Here is an 18,535-nt window from a genome sequence, read left to right on the forward strand (position 1 = left end):
ATTTCTTGGAAAACAGGACAGGATTGCCTTGTCATATCTACTGTAACATACATCCTAATCCAGGATTCCAACTACTCGGGTTGCTTGTTGACTGTATTCCATCTGCATGGCTGTGTCCTTATTTTGTAAGGTAAAAGCAGTTGTTAGTTTACTGTGACGTTCTCCTGGTAGGCTCCATGGGCGTAGCTCTCCTTTGCATCCAGTCACTCTTATGTGCTATCTGGGAGATCGGACACAAATCATTTGTGACTCTGATGTACAAATGTTTGTAAGCATGGGTTATTTTCCCACAGGCACAACTTAAAGAGCTTTCAGACTTACCCTACTTTTTGACATTTTTATTAACCAGTTGAAAATATTTTCTTTAAATAGTCACTATACAATATCACTGCTCAGCAAGAACCAAATTCTGCTCTTAGCTGTATGAGTGTAAATCTAGAGTAACTCCACTGCCTCCAGTGAAATTATACTGGATTTATACCTGTGTAAATCAGAACAGAATTTGGCCCCAGTGGGCTGAATTCATAATTGGTGTAACTTCCTTGACTTCACAAGGCCAAATGAATCCCATGAACTGTGCTGCCAACTGTCATTATTTTATCCTAGGTTTACAATACTTAGTGTTTTTCTTACAGTCTAAGCTCCTGGAGTCATGTGACTACAACAGAATCTTAGCATTTATTGAAAAAAGATAAGTCTCTAACCCTCATGTTTGTAGAGTAGAGGTTGAAACTGTGACCCCCTAAGGCTCAAAATGCTAAAGGCAAAGAAAAATAAACCCAACACTTATTATTTTTAAATCATGATTTTTAGGGCCTGACTCATGAATTTTGAACAATTTGGATTGGCAATACTGCATAAACTTCAGTGGAATTACACCAGGACTGAAGCTGGCCCCCTAGGTTTGACCCTGATATTATTAGGATAAATGACGGGGGCCTGAAGGGGATGTGCGCTTTTTTGAAACTAAAAATATAAAAACAAAGATTTTTGTATTTGGACTTAATCTAATTTAAAGGAATTGAGACTATCACATTTTAATCCAGTGAAACTTCATCAGTAAAAATTCTACTATACAGTACTGCAATATAAATAAGACATAAGTAAATGAGTCCATGGTATGGCATCAGATAAAGCAAATGACCGTTCAATTTTCAGTGCAGCCGTCAATTTACTCAAATATACTGCCAAATACGACTCTGATCCTGCAATCCATAAATAAGTAGCTCTTATCCGAGTAGTCCCATTTATTTGCATGAAGACTTTACTCTGTAGTTGAGTTCCCATTAGGGTGACCAGACAGCAAGTGTGAAAAATCGGGATGGGGGTGGGAGGTAATAGGCGCCTATATAAGACAAAACCCCAAATATCGGGACTGTCCCTATAAAATCGGGACATCTGGTCACCCTAGTTCCCATTGACTTTGGGGACCTCGATATGTACTTGGATTACTACCACACCTTCACTACTGTTACCCATCCTAGCTTTAATCTTTGCCTATCCATGCTATACTCGCAACTTCATTTGCTCTGTAGATGTATTCGTAGAGGAGTAAAGTATTACTCACTGCGTGAAATTCTGGTTTTGTTTAAGTAAATGGCAAAACTCCCAGGATTTCAATCTCGTCCTATATGTTTAAATACAGTATCATTTGTTTTTCATCTTGACAAATTAAACAAAATGTGTAAAATACTGTATATTTTTTGAAAATACTGCACAGAAATAATTGTTTTAAAAAAGTCTACTGTATTATTTCCCCTCTATTAAACCACTGAGATTAGCCCATAATACTTTACCTATCTATGGTCTAGCTTCTTATTTGTAATGTTTATTGAGCCTTTAAATAAACATAAAATAAATTAAAATGAATGCAATTTTTCCCATTATTCAGATAAAAGAAGTGGCATTATAGAGTGAAAATGTTAGCCTCATTCAAGTCAATGGCAAAACTATTGATTTCAGTGGAGTCAAGATTTCACCCCTAATTTCAAAAGACATGTGGGTCACTTTCACTTCCTTTTTATTTCAGCCTGCATAGAAATGATTAGAGACCATAGAAACACAGAACTGAACATCTGAATGGCACAATTGTTGGCTTGTTACTGATGCTTCTGTTCTGACTGAATTCAAGTTTAATTTTGTCTTTTTCATCCTTAATGATTTTGATTCTCTTCAGTTACTGCTACCTTTAAGCCCGGGCAAATATTAAGCAGGAGAAAACAGCTTATTGTGCATTATAATTATCTACTTCCAAATCTGTGAAATACCATCGTTTACCCATTTAATTCTTTTTGTCTAATAGCTCTTATACAGTAGTTCTATCATTTAAGCTCACGTTATCTTCATTACTGAATATCACATTTTGCTGTTGGTTGTGTACCATAAAATAAGGCCAGAACATCAATAACGTAAGTAACACACATGTAAACTTGTTTTTCTGCTTGTTATAGTTATGGGTAGGCCCCCAAGGACTTTCTGATTCTTTTAAAAGCATTCACATAATACGGAATGTAACTTTATTTTTTTTCTTCTTCACATAATGAGACACTGAAAGCCCTTCTCGTCTCTAATAGGATATTAAGCAGCTCTGTTTTTATGAATGTCAGCACAATTAAAGCCAAAATAATAGTAATAATACTTTGTACTGTACAATCTCAAATTAAAGCAAGAAAGATAATGACAACTTTTGCATTAACCAGAAAATGGGATTCTCTTCCACTGGACTTTTTTCTTGTTGACAAGTCACATAACATGTATATGGGTGTAATTGTGTATAGTCTATGCAGAACAGCAACCCCTATTCTGTTCATCTAGTTCTTCTAATTGTTTAGTCAGACTACCAAACTGATACAATTTAGAATACTACATTAACACATTTAACATCAAGTTTACATACTTGCTTTTTTTAAATACTAGGAACTTGTACACATTTTATTTGGCTTTGTAAGGACTGAAATGTTACAGATAATGCAATCTACTTTTCTTTGAAAGAATATGGCTCTTATCAACTAACTCTCTCTGAGGTTCAGAGTGAAATACCTTTTCTTCTATCTGTAGCTGACTTGAGAACAGGATGTCTTCTTAAGTGGTCAGCCGGATGCTACAGTACAGATTGTTCTTAATTAAGGATAATTCTCTCCGGACATTAGAGTTAAGCGGTTGCAGCAAAATTATTTCATTTAGACTAATTTTTCTATACAAGTCTCAAGAAAAACTATTCCAAGTATGTTTTGTTGTAGTATCTCCACATGACCAGAGGAGGGCACTTTAAACATCTTTGCATTGCTCATGAAGCAAATGCAGAAACACAGTGTTACCCAAGGTCACATACAGCCCTGCCGAATGCTATTAAGGTTGCAGAGATCTTTTTCTGAAGTTCACAAAAATATAAAAGATGTGCTGTAGCACAGGGCTCTATTCTGCAGATAGAGAGAGTGCCTATCTCTAGCTCTCTAGATTTTCTTCTGATTCCTCCCCACCTTCATTTTCTTCAACTTCTATTATACTGCTGATTAATCTGAGACTCACAGATAATTGTTAAAAATATTTGGGGGTTCTCTCCCTCACCCTCCCCACCCACTGCTCTGTTGCTAGCCCCAAGTGATTTAACAGAGATTGATTTAACCCTCTGTATTATTCTGCTGCAGAAATTCCTTGACTTTGATGCACTTGGAAAAAGCACTCTCTGAGATATGATATGTATTGCAACAGCACATCTCATCACATTAAAATCTTGTAAAATTACTGGTCCCCTCTGCCTGCTCAAAGCATTGATGTTGCATACCAGATCTGCATGCACAGCATAGTACAGAATGGGGAAATCAATCTTTTATCCACTACATTCACTACTGCAATGGAGTTCAATGACTTTCCATAATAAACATTCAAGATAGCCATTCACTTTTCATTTTTGGGGTAAACATGTCAACCCTTTAGGATAAAGTTTTTAATTTTGTAACTGTACTGGTATCATAGACACAAACAGTTTGCTCTCTGCTTTGTTTTGTTCAAATTTAATGCAGAAAAATGATTAGAAAGGATATAGAAATAATTTGTTTTTAATAAAAGTCTTTCTTCCATCTTTGGGGAAGAACAACGCTTATTTCCCCCCCCTCCCCCACAAAATGTTATTTTCCTTCCTTTTTCAGAGCTGACAGGTACAAGAAGGAAGATGTCTTTCCTCAGCAGTCCTTTGAGATGGAGTAGAATTCAGTGAGTCCTCACCATGATAGGATCATAAACTTACTGGTTTAAACCAACCTAGCTGTCCCTAAGCTGCCGAGTTTTAGCTGCACCATACATGTTTCCTTGTGCCATTTTCTTTTGTTTGTTTTTATTTTGTTTTTCTTGATGACCCTGAGCTATGGCTTCTGTCTTCTTTATACCACTAGTCAGCCTTCCTTGCTTTTCTGGTTTTGCCGATGTAGGCCTCAAAAAAGAAATGGCAGAATAACACGAAGTAGCTGAGGTACATGAGAGAAGACCAGATGATGTTCTGAACATGGGAGTGGCACTGCCCCTGTTGCATCCAGGAGAAGACCAGGTAATTAACTACACAACCAATCAACATCTGAGTGATCTGTGATAAGGTGATGAACATGGCAAACTTGCGTGAGACTCTGAAGCCAGCAGCCCGCAAGGCATAGTAAGAGTACATAACGGCATGGACCCCATAGTTCATGGTCATAAACCAGCCACCGCCAGCCACCATGTCCTTGTAAGAGTACCAAGAATAAAGCAGCACCGTAATGTGGTGGTACCAGTGCAGGAAGATGAGCTTCTGTTTCCTAAGAATAATGAATATTGTATCTCCTGTAAGAGAGAAGACAGGGGGGGAAAAATATCAGAAACAAATCAAACTACTTTGTAATTCTTATGTTCTGCCAAGTTTAAAATGGTGGGAAGTTGTTTAGATTGTAGAGTTTTGGGGCACTGATGAAAACCTCAGATCTAAATACCCCATAACTTTATTGGAATTTAGAAACAACTTCTGTATGTATGTCCAGAGCCAGATTTTACAAGTGTCCCTTTAGCTTTATGATTGGGAACCAAAACACCAGGTCCAAACACTGTCTGCACTGGTGGGGTCTTTGTTCGAAAAGAACATAGGATCCAATCTTTGTGACATGACTAACTGCTATTTTAAAATGCTACTGCTTAATTTAGAGACATTCTCTGCTCAGGAGGCAATCTGTGAAAATCTCTCGTAAGCATTGTATTTTTGACTTGTGTTTTGATGTTCTGAGCACAAGCAATGTCCATTTGTCTGATGCAACGTCAGGAAACAGTGGTATTTAACAGACACCAGGAAACCACGTGTAACAAACCAAAAGCTAATTATAGTACGGGAAGACTGACTATGTGTTGTCCCTGAGGTTATAAGGCAGAAAATTCAAGTCAACATTTTCAAACCTAGGTGCCTAAAATTAGACCCCTAATCCTATATTTAGGCACATGAATTAAATTATCTGATTTCCAACCCCTGCTCACATGAAAGTCAATGAGTGGTAGCTGCTCAGTCAGTTTTTACTAGGTGCCTAAATATGGATTTAGGTGCCCAAATTTAGATACCCCAACCCCCCAGGTTTGAAAATTTCAATCACAGAGCACAAAGATTTTGTATCACTGGATCCTGGCATATAGGACAAAGTGAAGAAAACTCCTTATGGACCCATCCTTTCCTGGGTCTGTTTGCCAGTGGAATTACAGTGGGGTGAGAGCAGAATCAGGCTCTGTGGAGTTACACAATGCAGTGACAGTCATGGGTAACTCAGGGAAAAGTTTGTGCCATTGTGTTCTCACCAATAAATATCTAGACATCTGTGGTACTAAGTGTTAATATAAATAGGAACAGGAGGGACTATACAAAATGTTTTTGTAGCAAAGTTCTGTGTCTGTATAACTATTAAGAAATCTGTTTAATATACATGTCTTTGGAGTTTGTATAAAGAATATTATAACTTGAGCAAACTATTGTCAAATCGTTCACTGTTGATCTACACAAAAGTCATTAACAAACAAAGAAAGTGAGTCTCTCTGCAAAAGGCTTTAGGTTTTTCCCTCCATGCAAGCAGGATTTTTTGAACCTAACTGCCAGTATTGTTAAAGGGACTGTAGTGGTTGGGGGGGATGGGGAAGGGGGAGGGGGAGGGAATATAACATAAGACAATGAATACAGTCAAAATGCTACTGTATATATAACCTGTACCACTGGAGAGGGAGTGCATGTGTAAACACTTCCTGGTTTTAGAGAGAAAACGGGGTAATTCTGAAATACCTCATATCCCTTTCTTCCAAATCCTCATGCGATTGCTGCAGAAATATGTTTTAGTCTTCTTTCCACTTACTGTTTCTTTCCTCTCTTCCTGCTGTTTGCCACTACTGCATTGATCTTAATTATTTTATTTATATGCATATGCTCTTCTTACAGACAGTGATTTATAGGGGGGCAAAAGTGTAAGCCATGAACCACAAAGTGTGTTTATATGTGCATATATTCTTGGAAAATCCAAAAGATGAACGTTAGTGAGGGGGTGGAACTAAACCTATGCCTTAAATACACAGGGCCACCTGGGGGGGGGGAGGGGGGGCGAAGGCAAGTGGGGCAATTTGCCCCGCGAGCCCTGGCCCGGAGGCGGTCCGGGTCTTCAGAGGCATTTCGGCGGCGGGGGGCTCTTCAGTTGCTCCGGGTCTTTGGCAGCATTTCGGTGGCGGGTCCTTCAGTGCTGCTGAAGACGCGGAGCGACTGAATGACCCCCCGCCGCTGAAGACCCGGACTGCCGCCAGGTGAGTACAAGCGCCGCAGCTCCCCCACTTTGCCCCAGGCGCCCTGAATCCTCTGGGCGGCCCTGTACATACACCTCTACCTCGATATAACGCTGTCCTTGGGAGCCAAAAAAATCTTACCACGTTATAGGTGAAACCGCTTTATATCGAACTTGCTTTGATCCGCCAGAGTGCGCAGCCCTGCCCCCCCGGAGCACTGCTTTACCGCTTTATATCCGAATTCGTGTTATATCGGGTCGCGTTATATCGGGGTAGAGGTGTACTAATGCTACAGTTACACACACTTCTGTTTGCTACATTAGCTGCAAGAATGCCGAGTCACATTGGTTAGAACCTATATTTCTAGCAGATAGTTCCTAATTTTAACAAAACCAAATCTAAGTGGGTTTTCGCGTAATTCAAACAATAAGAAACCAAAGAGTCTGAAACAGCATGAAGGGGGCTGTGTGTCTTCGTGTCTCATGTGCTGATAAATTGCTAATTGGAAATCCACTGAACTGAGTTTGCTGCTGAAATACAAACCTATTCCTGCTGTTTATCTGTATTTAGTGAATTCTGCTGCTCTGTGAGGTTTCAGTAAGCTGCAGCCTCAGTAGTGAACTGGAGGACTACTGAATTGTTGTCCCCTACTTTGTATTAAGACCATTCTCTCTCATACTAAGAAGTCCTATGAGCAGCAAAAGTACAGGCTTGGTACTAAACATAGCAAGTATATTCTTTATAGCCTTACAAAAACTGCTGGAGAGAAAACCATTTACAAAATCTGCCTCCAATAGGAGGGTGGGTGGAAGAACTACAATACTATCGGAAAGGTGTTTATTTTCTGTCTGCAAGAAGCAAACTGTCAACCTAGGTTTCTGGTGTGTTTAGGGGGGGGAAACCACAATGTTCCTGTGTGTACACACACAAAATACGGACAAATAAAACAGAACTGAGGTAGAATAGGACCTGAAGCCTCTTGCTTCCATAGTTTGATGTTATTGTGTATGGTTTTCAGATTTATATACAGTAAGACAGACGCTGAATCACGCTACAAATCACTCTATTAATGTTTATCTGTAATGACTGACTGCTTCAGACATGGGGCACCCTGTACAGTCTGACAGGGAGTTTTTTGTGGTTATTTATGGGACAGGCCTAGATAAGGTTATGGAGGAACCTAGTGTATTGCTCTATACTGGGTTCAGGACCTGTCCCCATGCAATCAGTCAAAGTACAGTGATAAGCCCAAGGCTATGCAACTTTCCCTTGACACTGGATACAGTCAGTATGATGTCTATTCTTGGCCATTGAACCTGTGACCTACAGAGCTTAACCGTGAACCTCAACAGCTTGAGTTTAAGGACCCTGGCTGAAAGCTGTAACAGATTCATCTCTGCTGCAGACAACACGGGGGGGGAGGGGGGGGGGGGAGACACAGCACTGAACAATGAGTTACATCAGGTTTTCTTGACTTGCTGACTAATATGTATGTTCCTGAGCTACCAGCTGCACAAAGTTGAATAACCCCAGGAACCTGGACCTAAAAGCACTTCTATTTTTAGAAGTAACCTCTTTGATTCCTTCTCCACCCTCCAATTTCTACTGATCCTAGGTGGCTTTTAGGGTGATTTCCCATGGCCATATGTAGTAGTCAACCGCTTCCTCTCCTTATACTCCAGCCTGGATAACTTGTTCTGGTTGCACATTCTGGGAATTTCTATTGAACTTTATTTTTATTCTGAACAAATTGCATCAGGAGTATGGGCTGGGTTCTGCCTTCACTTACGCTGATATAAGCGAAGAGTAACTCCACTGAGGTTAATGCCATTTTACTGGTGAAAAGCTCATAGCAGAGGATGTATCAGACCTTAAGTATATCTGTATGTTGGTTGTTGTTCAATTTCAGTCAAGAAGTCATGGTCACTAGCTCAGTGGCCGATATCCAGCCCTGGTTGGTAGCAGACAACTAAAAATCAATTGCTTTTGGGTAATGTTCAATGAGTTGATGGTCACTAGGTGCCCACATCACCAAAACCACAAACACTAACTAGAACCTATCAGCCATCTCAGAAGAGACCAAGGACCGAAGACAGACCTAGAATTTCATTCCTATATGTCACCTGTCCAGATCAGGCTTGGGGTATATTAGCAGGGTAGTATGGGGAAACTTGCATTGGCAATGCCTGTACTATATCTGAGAGAGCACTTCATGGTCCAGCACTGCTGAGCTAAAAAAATTAACAAATACTAAATTTAGAAATAGGGGTCAAGGCCCAACTATTTTGCAGAAGGCCTGTGTATATGATCCTTAAAGTAAAGGAATGAAGTTTCCAATGCCCTGGCTGGTACAACCATTAGATAAAGGCTTATTTATCTCTAGATAAGGTGAGAGGAGAAACAAGAAACCCTATGAAGAGATAAATGAAAAACAATGCAAGGTGGGCTTATTTGACACTGTCAGTTATCTTCTATGGAAGAAGAGATTGCCCCAGCATGAATATTTTCCTTAATCAACAGGTGACAGACTGCCCCCAATCTAGCAGATAACACTAGGTAACTCTCACTTCCACTATGAACTGCTAATAGGGGTTAGGTTGTCCCTAACCCTAGCATAGGTGTGTAGAAATAGTGGGGAAAACAAAGGCACAAAAGGTCTCTCTGCCTCCTTCCATACCCTCCAAAAAAGTCAAGGAGAAATAAGGTCCCCTGTGCTTGGGGGAGCCCAGAGACTGCTCCATCCATTGCCCCTAGTAGTACACTTGCCCCGGAGAGGGGGCTGGGAGGTACAGGGCCAAGAGCCTACTTGCCCTCTAGATTGGCCCGTGGAGTTAGCTGGGGACACTGGGAACGAGCAGGCTGTACCATCCCAGGAGTACTGGGGAGCTACAGAAGGGGCACAATGCGTGGGCTTCATGTGGTTCTTTAATGTCCCCAACTCAGAGCTGTGCTAAATGCCACGGGTTAGCCCAGGGGCATGAGTTAACTATGCAAAGTCCCAAGCTTGCCTAAACTGAATCAAAACTGCTAACAATTAACGTGAATTGACCTGAGGGGTTTGAGAATCATCTTGTTCAACTTTTCATTGCTCTAATCTTAGCTCAATTGAGCGTAAAGCTCAGCGACTGAGGAATATGGGTGGGGTTTGGTTCGGCTTTTTAATTTACAAGCCTGAAAAGCGGTTTTCAGCAGCACTGAATGGTCTGCATGTTTTCTGTATAAACTCTTTTGACCAAAATGTGCACATTAAACAAAAACAAGAGCAGGGGTACTCACCTAGTTCGGGTGCTTTGCTTAGCACAAACGCGTAAGCCCAGAATTTGCTGACAGGTCCATTGTAAAAACTCTGGTCACACACTGACTGCTTCAGGCCTTTGGTCATCAGAATGTACAGCATATAAGCACCAGTTCGAACAGCACCAAATATACTTCAGAATAGAAAGAGAAAATAAAGAACATTCAGTAGTTACTTAATAGCTAAACTTAATCACTTCAAATCATTATAGTAAAAAGCTAGCGATGGTCTTATTAGCAGTTTGGGGCCAAATATTGATTCAGGTGTATAGCTAGAGTAACTTCACTGTCTTCAAGAAGTAAATCTGAACTTCCAGAGTGAGTGGAAAATATGGGTGTTTTATTGGACTGAAATAATACTACAGGTGACAGTCTGGTACAGTCATGTCAGCTCCCTTCTTTCAGTCCTAGGGAAATGCTACTTCAGGTGTCAAGAGTAGATGGGAATGTCTCCTTTAACTCTGAGTGTGCAACCTGCAGAATTTTGATCTTACTGGCTGGGAAACTGCACTGTGCACAAGCAGTGAGTTTAATAGCAGCTTGCATTTTTTATTGTTATTAACTCCCTCCCCTGGGTTTCTCAGTGTGTTCTTTCATCTGTTTTCTGTGCCCCAGTCCTGCAATGAATTTCATGCAGGCGGAATCCTGTACCCAGCCAGAACTCCACTGACTTCAGTGGGGAACCTGCTTCAAGAAAGGAGCTTAAGCTTGTAAATGCTTTTGGTAGAAGCTCTGGCTGGCTTCATTTTGTGTCTCAGACACCACCTGGCACATTATTTGCTCTTAACTCATTACTAATAGAGGAACTGACAAACTAGCACTAGACAAATTCATTTCATGAGATGCACAAATCATCCTCATTTCCTTAAACTTGTTTGGACAGCCAGATATGTTGTGTTCTGTAAATGAGGTATATTAGGAAGTACATTATGGTGTTAATTAGTGTCATTGATGGAGGAGCTCATTTTAGATTACAACTGGCATACAGGTGGCACTATTGAAACCGTTTTGCTTCAGCAACACCAGCTGTACCATCATCTAGTAGCTGAGCAGGTCTCCACTTTGCAACCCCTAGTTGTTGGCTCAGTAACCAGAAGGATGAAAGGCCATTCTGGATGCATTACACTCCAGCTTGAAAACCGAATGGGGAGAGAAACTGAAAGGCTTCTTTCTCACCCTGCTTGCTAAGTTACAAGAGCACTCATGCATACTGGTTAGCTGAGTGGCATCACTAGCATTTCTGAAGTCCATACTTTGAGGACTTTAAGTAACACAAGCAGCCTGAAAAAAGTTCAGGCTTTTCACAATCTGAACGCTCAAGCATACAGAATTCACCACACTGGATCACTGTGCCCCACCACATCACCTCAACTAACACTGCCTTGCATCACTTCAGCCAACGTCACCTCACATTGCTGTGCGCCAGCATGGCCTTGCATCTCCTCCCCCCATCCCTGAAGTCCATCGTTGTCCCACAGCACCATGCCCCATCGCTGTTCAGTTTAACTGTCCTGCATCACCTCCCTCATCACTGTGACTCATCCCTTCCCAGCATCACATCCCTGCTGCCTACCTCACATCATGTTGCCCTGCATTGCCTCCTCCATCCCTGTGCCCCATTCCCAGTGCCCTGCACCACTGTTCCCACTCACTGGTTTGTGATACTGCCCCATCACTGCTCCACATCACCAACTCCATCACTTCTCGGCATCTCTATGTCCCTTCACTGCCCCCATTACTGTGACCCACCAGAGCCTCCCATCACCTCCTCCATCACAGTCTCATATCATTGTGCCCCCATCACTGCTGTGTCACTGCCTCCATCACCTCCTCTACTGTCCCTCATCCGTGTGACCCATCACTGCCCTGCATTCACCACCTGGCCCACGTCTCCCACTCAGCTCATGGTCCCCTGTCATGGACAGCCACGTGAGAGTAAGAGGGTTGATGTGATGGATTTGACTGTGGAAATGTATGCATATAGGCAATACATATTAATCACCCATGCAAAAAAAGAGGAAATAGGGTATACATTTTTAACAGTGTGGGTAATCAGCCATTGGGACAGCTCACCTAGAGTTATGGTGGATTCTCCATCACTTGCAGGCTTTAAATCAAGACTGTATCTTGCCAGAGATATGCTTGAGCTCAAACAGAAGTTATGGGCTTGAGGCAGAAATTACTAGTTGAGTTTCTATGACCTCTGTTACACAGAAGGTCAGGCTACACGATCATAATGGCCCCTTCTGGCCTTAAAAATCTGTGAATCTATTAATCTAAGTCTTTATATCATTTGTATAAAGTCTCTTGACTTCTAGACCTACAGCATAAACAGGTATGTGTAAACTGATCACTGCAGGCCAGCAAAACACCATCCCCACCCTCACCGCCATATACAATATTGCACAAGAACATTGTACCAGACATTACAGTGGTTTTTAACTTCCTGTGGAGCATCAAGTATTGGGTTCTTCACCTATGCTGCACATGGAGGGAAATGTTGCTTGCTGACTCCTGCACTGATCACCTTATATCTTGAAGCATGAGGTTTGGGTATTCTATTAGTATATATAACTACAGGTGTCATTAACGTAAAAGTTATCCTGTTCTTCTAAAGGTCAAGCTTCATTGTATGATACGATGGTGATATCATTATTTGTATTGCAATAGCTATTAGGACCCCCACTCATGGACCAGGACCCCATTGTGCTAGGTGCTGTATAAAACATCTCCATCCTTAGCATCTACCTGGACCCTACGGTCTCTCTTCTCCGTAGGGTTGCTTTCTTGTAGACCCTTTTTCCCAGCATGCTTTTCTCATATCTTTCTGGGGCTGGCCCTTTAACTTTGGCAGAGATGGACAACTGCAACCTTAAAGCAGCTATATTTAACTTGGGTGCTCCTTGCTGTATCTCCTCGTCTTCCAGCTAGTAAGTATTCTAACTTCTGTTATGCTTTCCTTTTCTCAGTCCTGAGGAGACAGCACAGTGAATTCCACAGGCTGATTGGGATAGCCATGTTGCTGTTGTTTCATTTAGGAGTTGGGTGGGACAGCAGGGATTAGTGGGATCAGATGGAATATATCCTGGATATGCAGTACCAAGTAATCTAATGTCAGCACTGAGGCATTTGCTGACATGAAAATAAAACGGGGAAGAAAAAAATCTGAAAGAAATATCCTCTATTACAAAGTAAAATAATTGCAAGCAACATTATGTCCATTGCTCTTTTAAAAGAATCATGTTTTAATAACATTTGCAAATCAAACAGGTTTCTGAATCATGAATTTAAGCTCAGATCAGAATAGTGTCTGTTTAAAATGACAAAATTCTGATTGAGCTAAAACTGGTGTAAATCTGGAAACCCAAAGAGTTACTTTAGATTTATATCCAAGTAACAGAGCAAAATCTGGCCCCTAGGGCACACTGATCAATTCTTAATTTGGCACGGATGAGATCACATACGTCTTTATATATTTCTTTTTTGTTAGTATTGTTCTGTGGTTTTCCTTTGGTACTATCTATGTGTGTATGTTCGTGTATTCCCAATTACACTGGAAGCCTAGATGGGTAATAGCAATCCCATGGCAGGACACTTTGTTCTACCTCCATGTTTCTAACTGGGAGTGACTTGTGATTAGTATTCTACCCAAAGTTTGCCTTACTCAACCATAGTGATCTTTTATATTAGGCAGATGAAAGCAACATTACCTTCAGCATAATACATACATTTAACTGATATATTGGGGTGTGCTATGTTCCTAAACTCTAGCCAACTGACAAGCTGAAGTTACCAGACAGAGTGATGTTTAGTGAATGCCCCAAAGTGCATGTGAACTCAGAGAAACGGAGCTGCTTTTTGTGCCCCCACCATTTAATCATGTCGTTCCTTCTGTGAGGTGAGATCAACCAACTGATTTATGTCTCACATAGAAATGATGTGCAGGAGGGTGATGGGATTGCTTGCTCAGTAAATCACTTCTACTTCATTTTGTCCAGGCCCTGGTCAGTACTGTCACTATTGTGAGGCATTAAAATGAACTGCCTACCAAAGCAGTCTGGCGAGTGGGAATCAACTGGGATTCTAGAATTAAGGTAACGACTGAAAAGTTACAGCCATTCCAAATGAAGAGATTTATCAAAGACATACTGCACTGGTAAATACTGCTTTTTCATCTGTTCAAATAAAAAATGGCCTGCATTTCTTTCCCTTCAGGCTGTGCCTTCTCGAGTAGACTAACAAGCATCCAAATGATATGTTTTGATCATGTTATGGACAGGTAAATATCTGCAAATATAAAAATAATACTCTTCACTTACTTTCTCCTTTTAACATGAGACTCAAAACGTTTTAAAACATGGATTAAGACCATGAGACTTTTGAATGGGCATCATCATCACCCCATTTTGAAGATGGGGGAAATTGAGGCACAGGGCAGTTAAGTGATGGGACTAAGGCCAAAAAGCAAGTTAGAGATAGGAACTAGGAATGGTCTCTAGGAACCCTGACTCTTAGGTCGCTGATTTAACCATTAGACAACACTCTTTCCACACAACTGTAATAATGGGAATTGAACCTACTTCTGCGGGGCTGAATTAACTCTCGGTGTCCGTGCTACATAGCTATGAAAGCATCTGCCAAACACTACTACATATACTAAAACATTGCCACTGAAGTGCTGAGTAGAGAATGTGGTCTTATTTCAGCTCTTTAGAACTATCCCAAAATATCCAATTTTCTTGTTTAGCTTGCTGCAGCATCAGTACTGTGTGTTGTTGTACCTGGAATATTTGACATATTTTGTGCTCACAGATCTAGAGACAAAGCCCATTTTCTGGCTCTGAACAACATGCACATCTCAGAACAGAAAACATCAGCCCATAAGTCAAACAGTTGCGCCTATCAGGCAGCACAAACATAACACTATGGCTGTTCTTTAAAAACAGAAACAAATCAAAGACATAGCTTTGTGTCTGCAGGCCTAGTTGAAGATGGGACCATACTGGAATCTGTAAGAATTCTCTCTTATTCCAAAGGATCCCACCATGCTTTACTAACTATGTACATATGGCACTTTGTATTTGAATTGCTAAAGCCAGCTCTGCATTTGGCCGATTGCGCTTCAATGTTCGGGAACGTCGAGGGATCAGCCTACCAACGAAGCTGAAGGTCTACCGAGCAGTGGTGCTTCCAACTCTGCTGTACGCCTGCGAGACGCGGACTGTCTATCGGAGTCATGCATGAAGTCTCAATCACTTCCACATTTCCTGTCTGCGAAAGCGTCTAAAAATCAGATGGCAGGACAGAGTGCCCGATACTGATGTCCTTACTAGAGCCAGTCTGCCGTCAGTTTACACATTGCTGATGAGAGCCCAGACCAGGTGGGCCAGACATGTTGTGAGAATGTCAGATGAACGCATTCCTAAACAGCTCTTCTACGGAGAACTCACTCAGGGAAAGCGCTCCCATGGAGGACAAAAGAAGCGATTCAAGGACATGCCGAAGACCTCTTTGAAGTCCTTCGAGATCAACACCGCCACATGGGAAATCTTCGCACTGAACCGTTCAGCATGGCACAGCCTCATTCACACAGGCAGTAACACCTCTGAGGCGAGGTGTATTGCTGAGGCTGAAAAAAAGTGTGAGCTGCGCAAGTCCAGAGCTGCTCGTACATCATCGACAGTGCCATTACATGTTTGCCCGACGTGTGACAGGACGTTCCACGCCCGAATCGGACTGATCAGTCATCTTCGGACGCACAAAGCCCGGTCATCGAAAGAATGAGTTGTCGAGGTCTTCATCGATAACGATGGATGAACATCATCACATATAGCACTAATGAAGTGCAGCCAATTGGATCAAAGCATACTGCACAAACATAAAGGTGGGGAAATTCTGGCCAAAGACTTCAGGCAAAACTCTGCTTATACACATGGAATACTTAAACCCAAAACAGAGAGGAGCTTGGCTTGTAAGATCTCATCACAAATTCATCTTCTCACATCCACCAACCTACACTAAGTCTGGGTTGGAACAAAAGGGTGAGCTTTGAACCACTAATTCCAGGAAAAGCCAAGCTATTCCAGACTTGCAGTTCGGGTGTCATTCCCTTCCCTGGGAACATCCATGGGAAGAACTGGGGGGAAGAGAGGGCTGTCATGTGACTATGGTAAAGATTCAGAGAAAGTCACTTTCTTCTAACACCGAGGAGGGAGTTTCATTAGAATGAGGATAACAATATTATCCCCTAAAGCTACTCAGTCTCACTGTGTTTCACTGTATATCTTTTGCTTAGAAATGGCTCCAACCTGGCTTCCTGCCACAAGGTTAAAAAACTCCAGCAAACACATCCTTGCAGTTTCCCTCTTTTTCTTTATAAAGTGTCTTTTTACAAGAATTAATATGTAACAATAAAATATAGAGCTGGACATAACATATCACTGGCTTTATCTCCCTCCTGGAAGTCAGGATACCTCTTAACAGGTATAGAGGGAGCACGTTGGGGTGGGGAAAGAGTTTTAGGGCCTTGTAGGGCCCATTAAAAATCCAGTGGCAGAATTCAGATCTGTTTAGTTGCAACTATTGTGGGGCTGACCTAGCCCTGAGAATTGGGGAGCCTTAATTCTGCCTTGACATATTTATAAAAAAGTGTTTATTCCTTGAATTGCCCATGTATCAGCAGTGAGTTTCTGTTGAAGTGCACATCTGTAGAGTTAGCCAGATTTTCTACCGAGCATGCTTCATAGTTAAAATCCAAATCAAAGAAATGTCATACTTAAGAGAGCACATGCTCCTAATTGAGATCAACTTACATGCAAAGTTTGAAGCTTCAGAAGCCTTCAGCCTCTTTTGCTGTATCCCAATAAAGAAAAGAATTGAGGCCACATTTTTTTATAATGAGAAGATTTACAGGTGAAATATGCTGAGTCAGATAGAAATATCTCTAGGTCAGTTCCTAAAAATTTGACATTTTTTGAGCATAAAACAAAAGTTCATTAGCCTTAATGTTTAATTCAATAGAAGATATTTTACTGTATTAGATTTCGATTGTTCTGCCAAAGAAATGGTTTCTTAATGGTTTGGGGTAGTCTTGCTGTGTCAGCATGTCTGCCTGCTGATGTAATTGCTGCAACCTCTTACAATTGTGTAACAGGTTATATTCCTTTTAGTAATGTGGAAATTGAGCTGTTGCCTGCATGTTTGAAACAACGGCATCCCTCACACTGACAGGATGGAGTGGCATGGTATACTACAAACATGCTGAGAGAGATGAGGTAAAAATACCTAACAGAAAATCTCTATGCTTAGCTGAGTGAGAGAAAAATGCATAGCAGGCATCTATAGGAAAAATAATTATTTTATCAAGGTTCATAGTATAGTAACTCCTCGCTTAACGTTGTAGTTATGTTCCTGAAAAATGCGACTTTAAGTGAAATCATGTTAAGTGAATCCAATTTCCCCATAAGAATGAACGTAAACTGGGGGGTTAGGATCCAGGAATTTTTTTTTTTGCCATACAGAACAGTACTATAGTTGGGAGGTGCCCCCGCCTTACCCCACACAGGCACAGCCGACTGGCACTGGAGACAATGAGGCAGGCAAGGAGGCTGAAGGTGCTGTAGGCTAGGAGAAGCACGTTGTGCAGCAGCAGCGGCAGCTTCCCTTACTCTGCAAGCACCAGGGGTGGGGGGGCTCAACCCTTGGCCTGCCCACGCCCTCCCTTCCCCCAAGTCCCCCCCTTAATCGCCCTCCCCCTTTACTCCTCATGCTGTGTCCTCGCTCCTTCCCCCTCCCTCCCCTGCCTCCTGCCCGCGGCAATCAGCTGGCTTGCGACATTCAAGAGGGAGGGAGGAGGAGCGAGGACTCGGTGCGCAGGCTCCCCCTCCCTCTCCTGCTTCCCAAACACCACAAACCAGCTGATTGCCGTGGGCAGGAGGCAGGGGAGGGAGGGGGAGCCTGCATGCCGAGTCCTCACTCCTCCCCCCTCCGTCCTGCCCGTGGCAATCAGCTGGTTTGCAACGGGGCCAGTTCAGGGGGCGGGGGGAGAAGGGGGAAGGCATTGATCCGCGGGGTTTGCCGGCGGGCGGGAGGTGGGGATATAGGGGAGCTGATGGGGGGCTGCCAACTGTGGACAAAGCAGGCAGCCAAACGACATTAAAGCGAAGCATTGCACAACTTTAAATGGAGCATGTTCTGTAATTGAGCAGGGACGTAAGATCGAAACAATGTTAAGCGAGAGGAGGTTAAGTGGGGAGTTACTGTAAATAGATGTTCTGTATGTGTAATGACATTTATTCCTGTAAACAGAAGTCACAAAACAATCAACACAGCCAGTCTCAAATTCTCATTTTGGAAGTTGTCTTATTTGAACTCTAGATCAGTGAAGAAGCAGATTTTAGAATCTGGAGACTACAAATCTGTGATATTACATGCACAGTGCGTGAAGTTCATAACTAACATAAATGGAGTTGGGCCC

The 18,535-nt window shown here is 42.0% G+C and overlaps 1 protein-coding gene across 4 annotated transcripts in view; it reads right to left on the minus strand.

Annotated features, from left to right (window-relative positions):
• Nucleotides 1–2,482: 2,482 nt before the first annotated feature.
• ELOVL6 (ELOVL fatty acid elongase 6) overlaps nucleotides 2,483–18,535 on the minus strand; it is a 141,097-nt gene continuing 125,044 nt past the window's right edge. For all 4 annotated transcript variants that reach the window (XM_005287927.5, XM_065596212.1, XM_065596214.1 and 1 more), the window contains 2 exons: nucleotides 10,042–10,193; nucleotides 2,483–4,812 (listed from right to left, as the gene is read on the minus strand). In XM_005287927.5, the coding sequence (XP_005287984.1) occupies nucleotides 4,388–4,812; nucleotides 10,042–10,193 (577 nt within the window). In that variant the 3' untranslated portion in view covers nucleotides 2,483–4,387. The remainder of the gene's footprint in view (nucleotides 4,813–10,041; nucleotides 10,194–18,535) is intronic.

This window comes from Chrysemys picta, chromosome 5 (assembly GCF_011386835.1).
Source record: "Chrysemys picta bellii isolate R12L10 chromosome 5, ASM1138683v2, whole genome shotgun sequence".
Lineage (NCBI taxonomy): Eukaryota > Metazoa > Chordata > Testudines > Emydidae > Chrysemys > Chrysemys picta.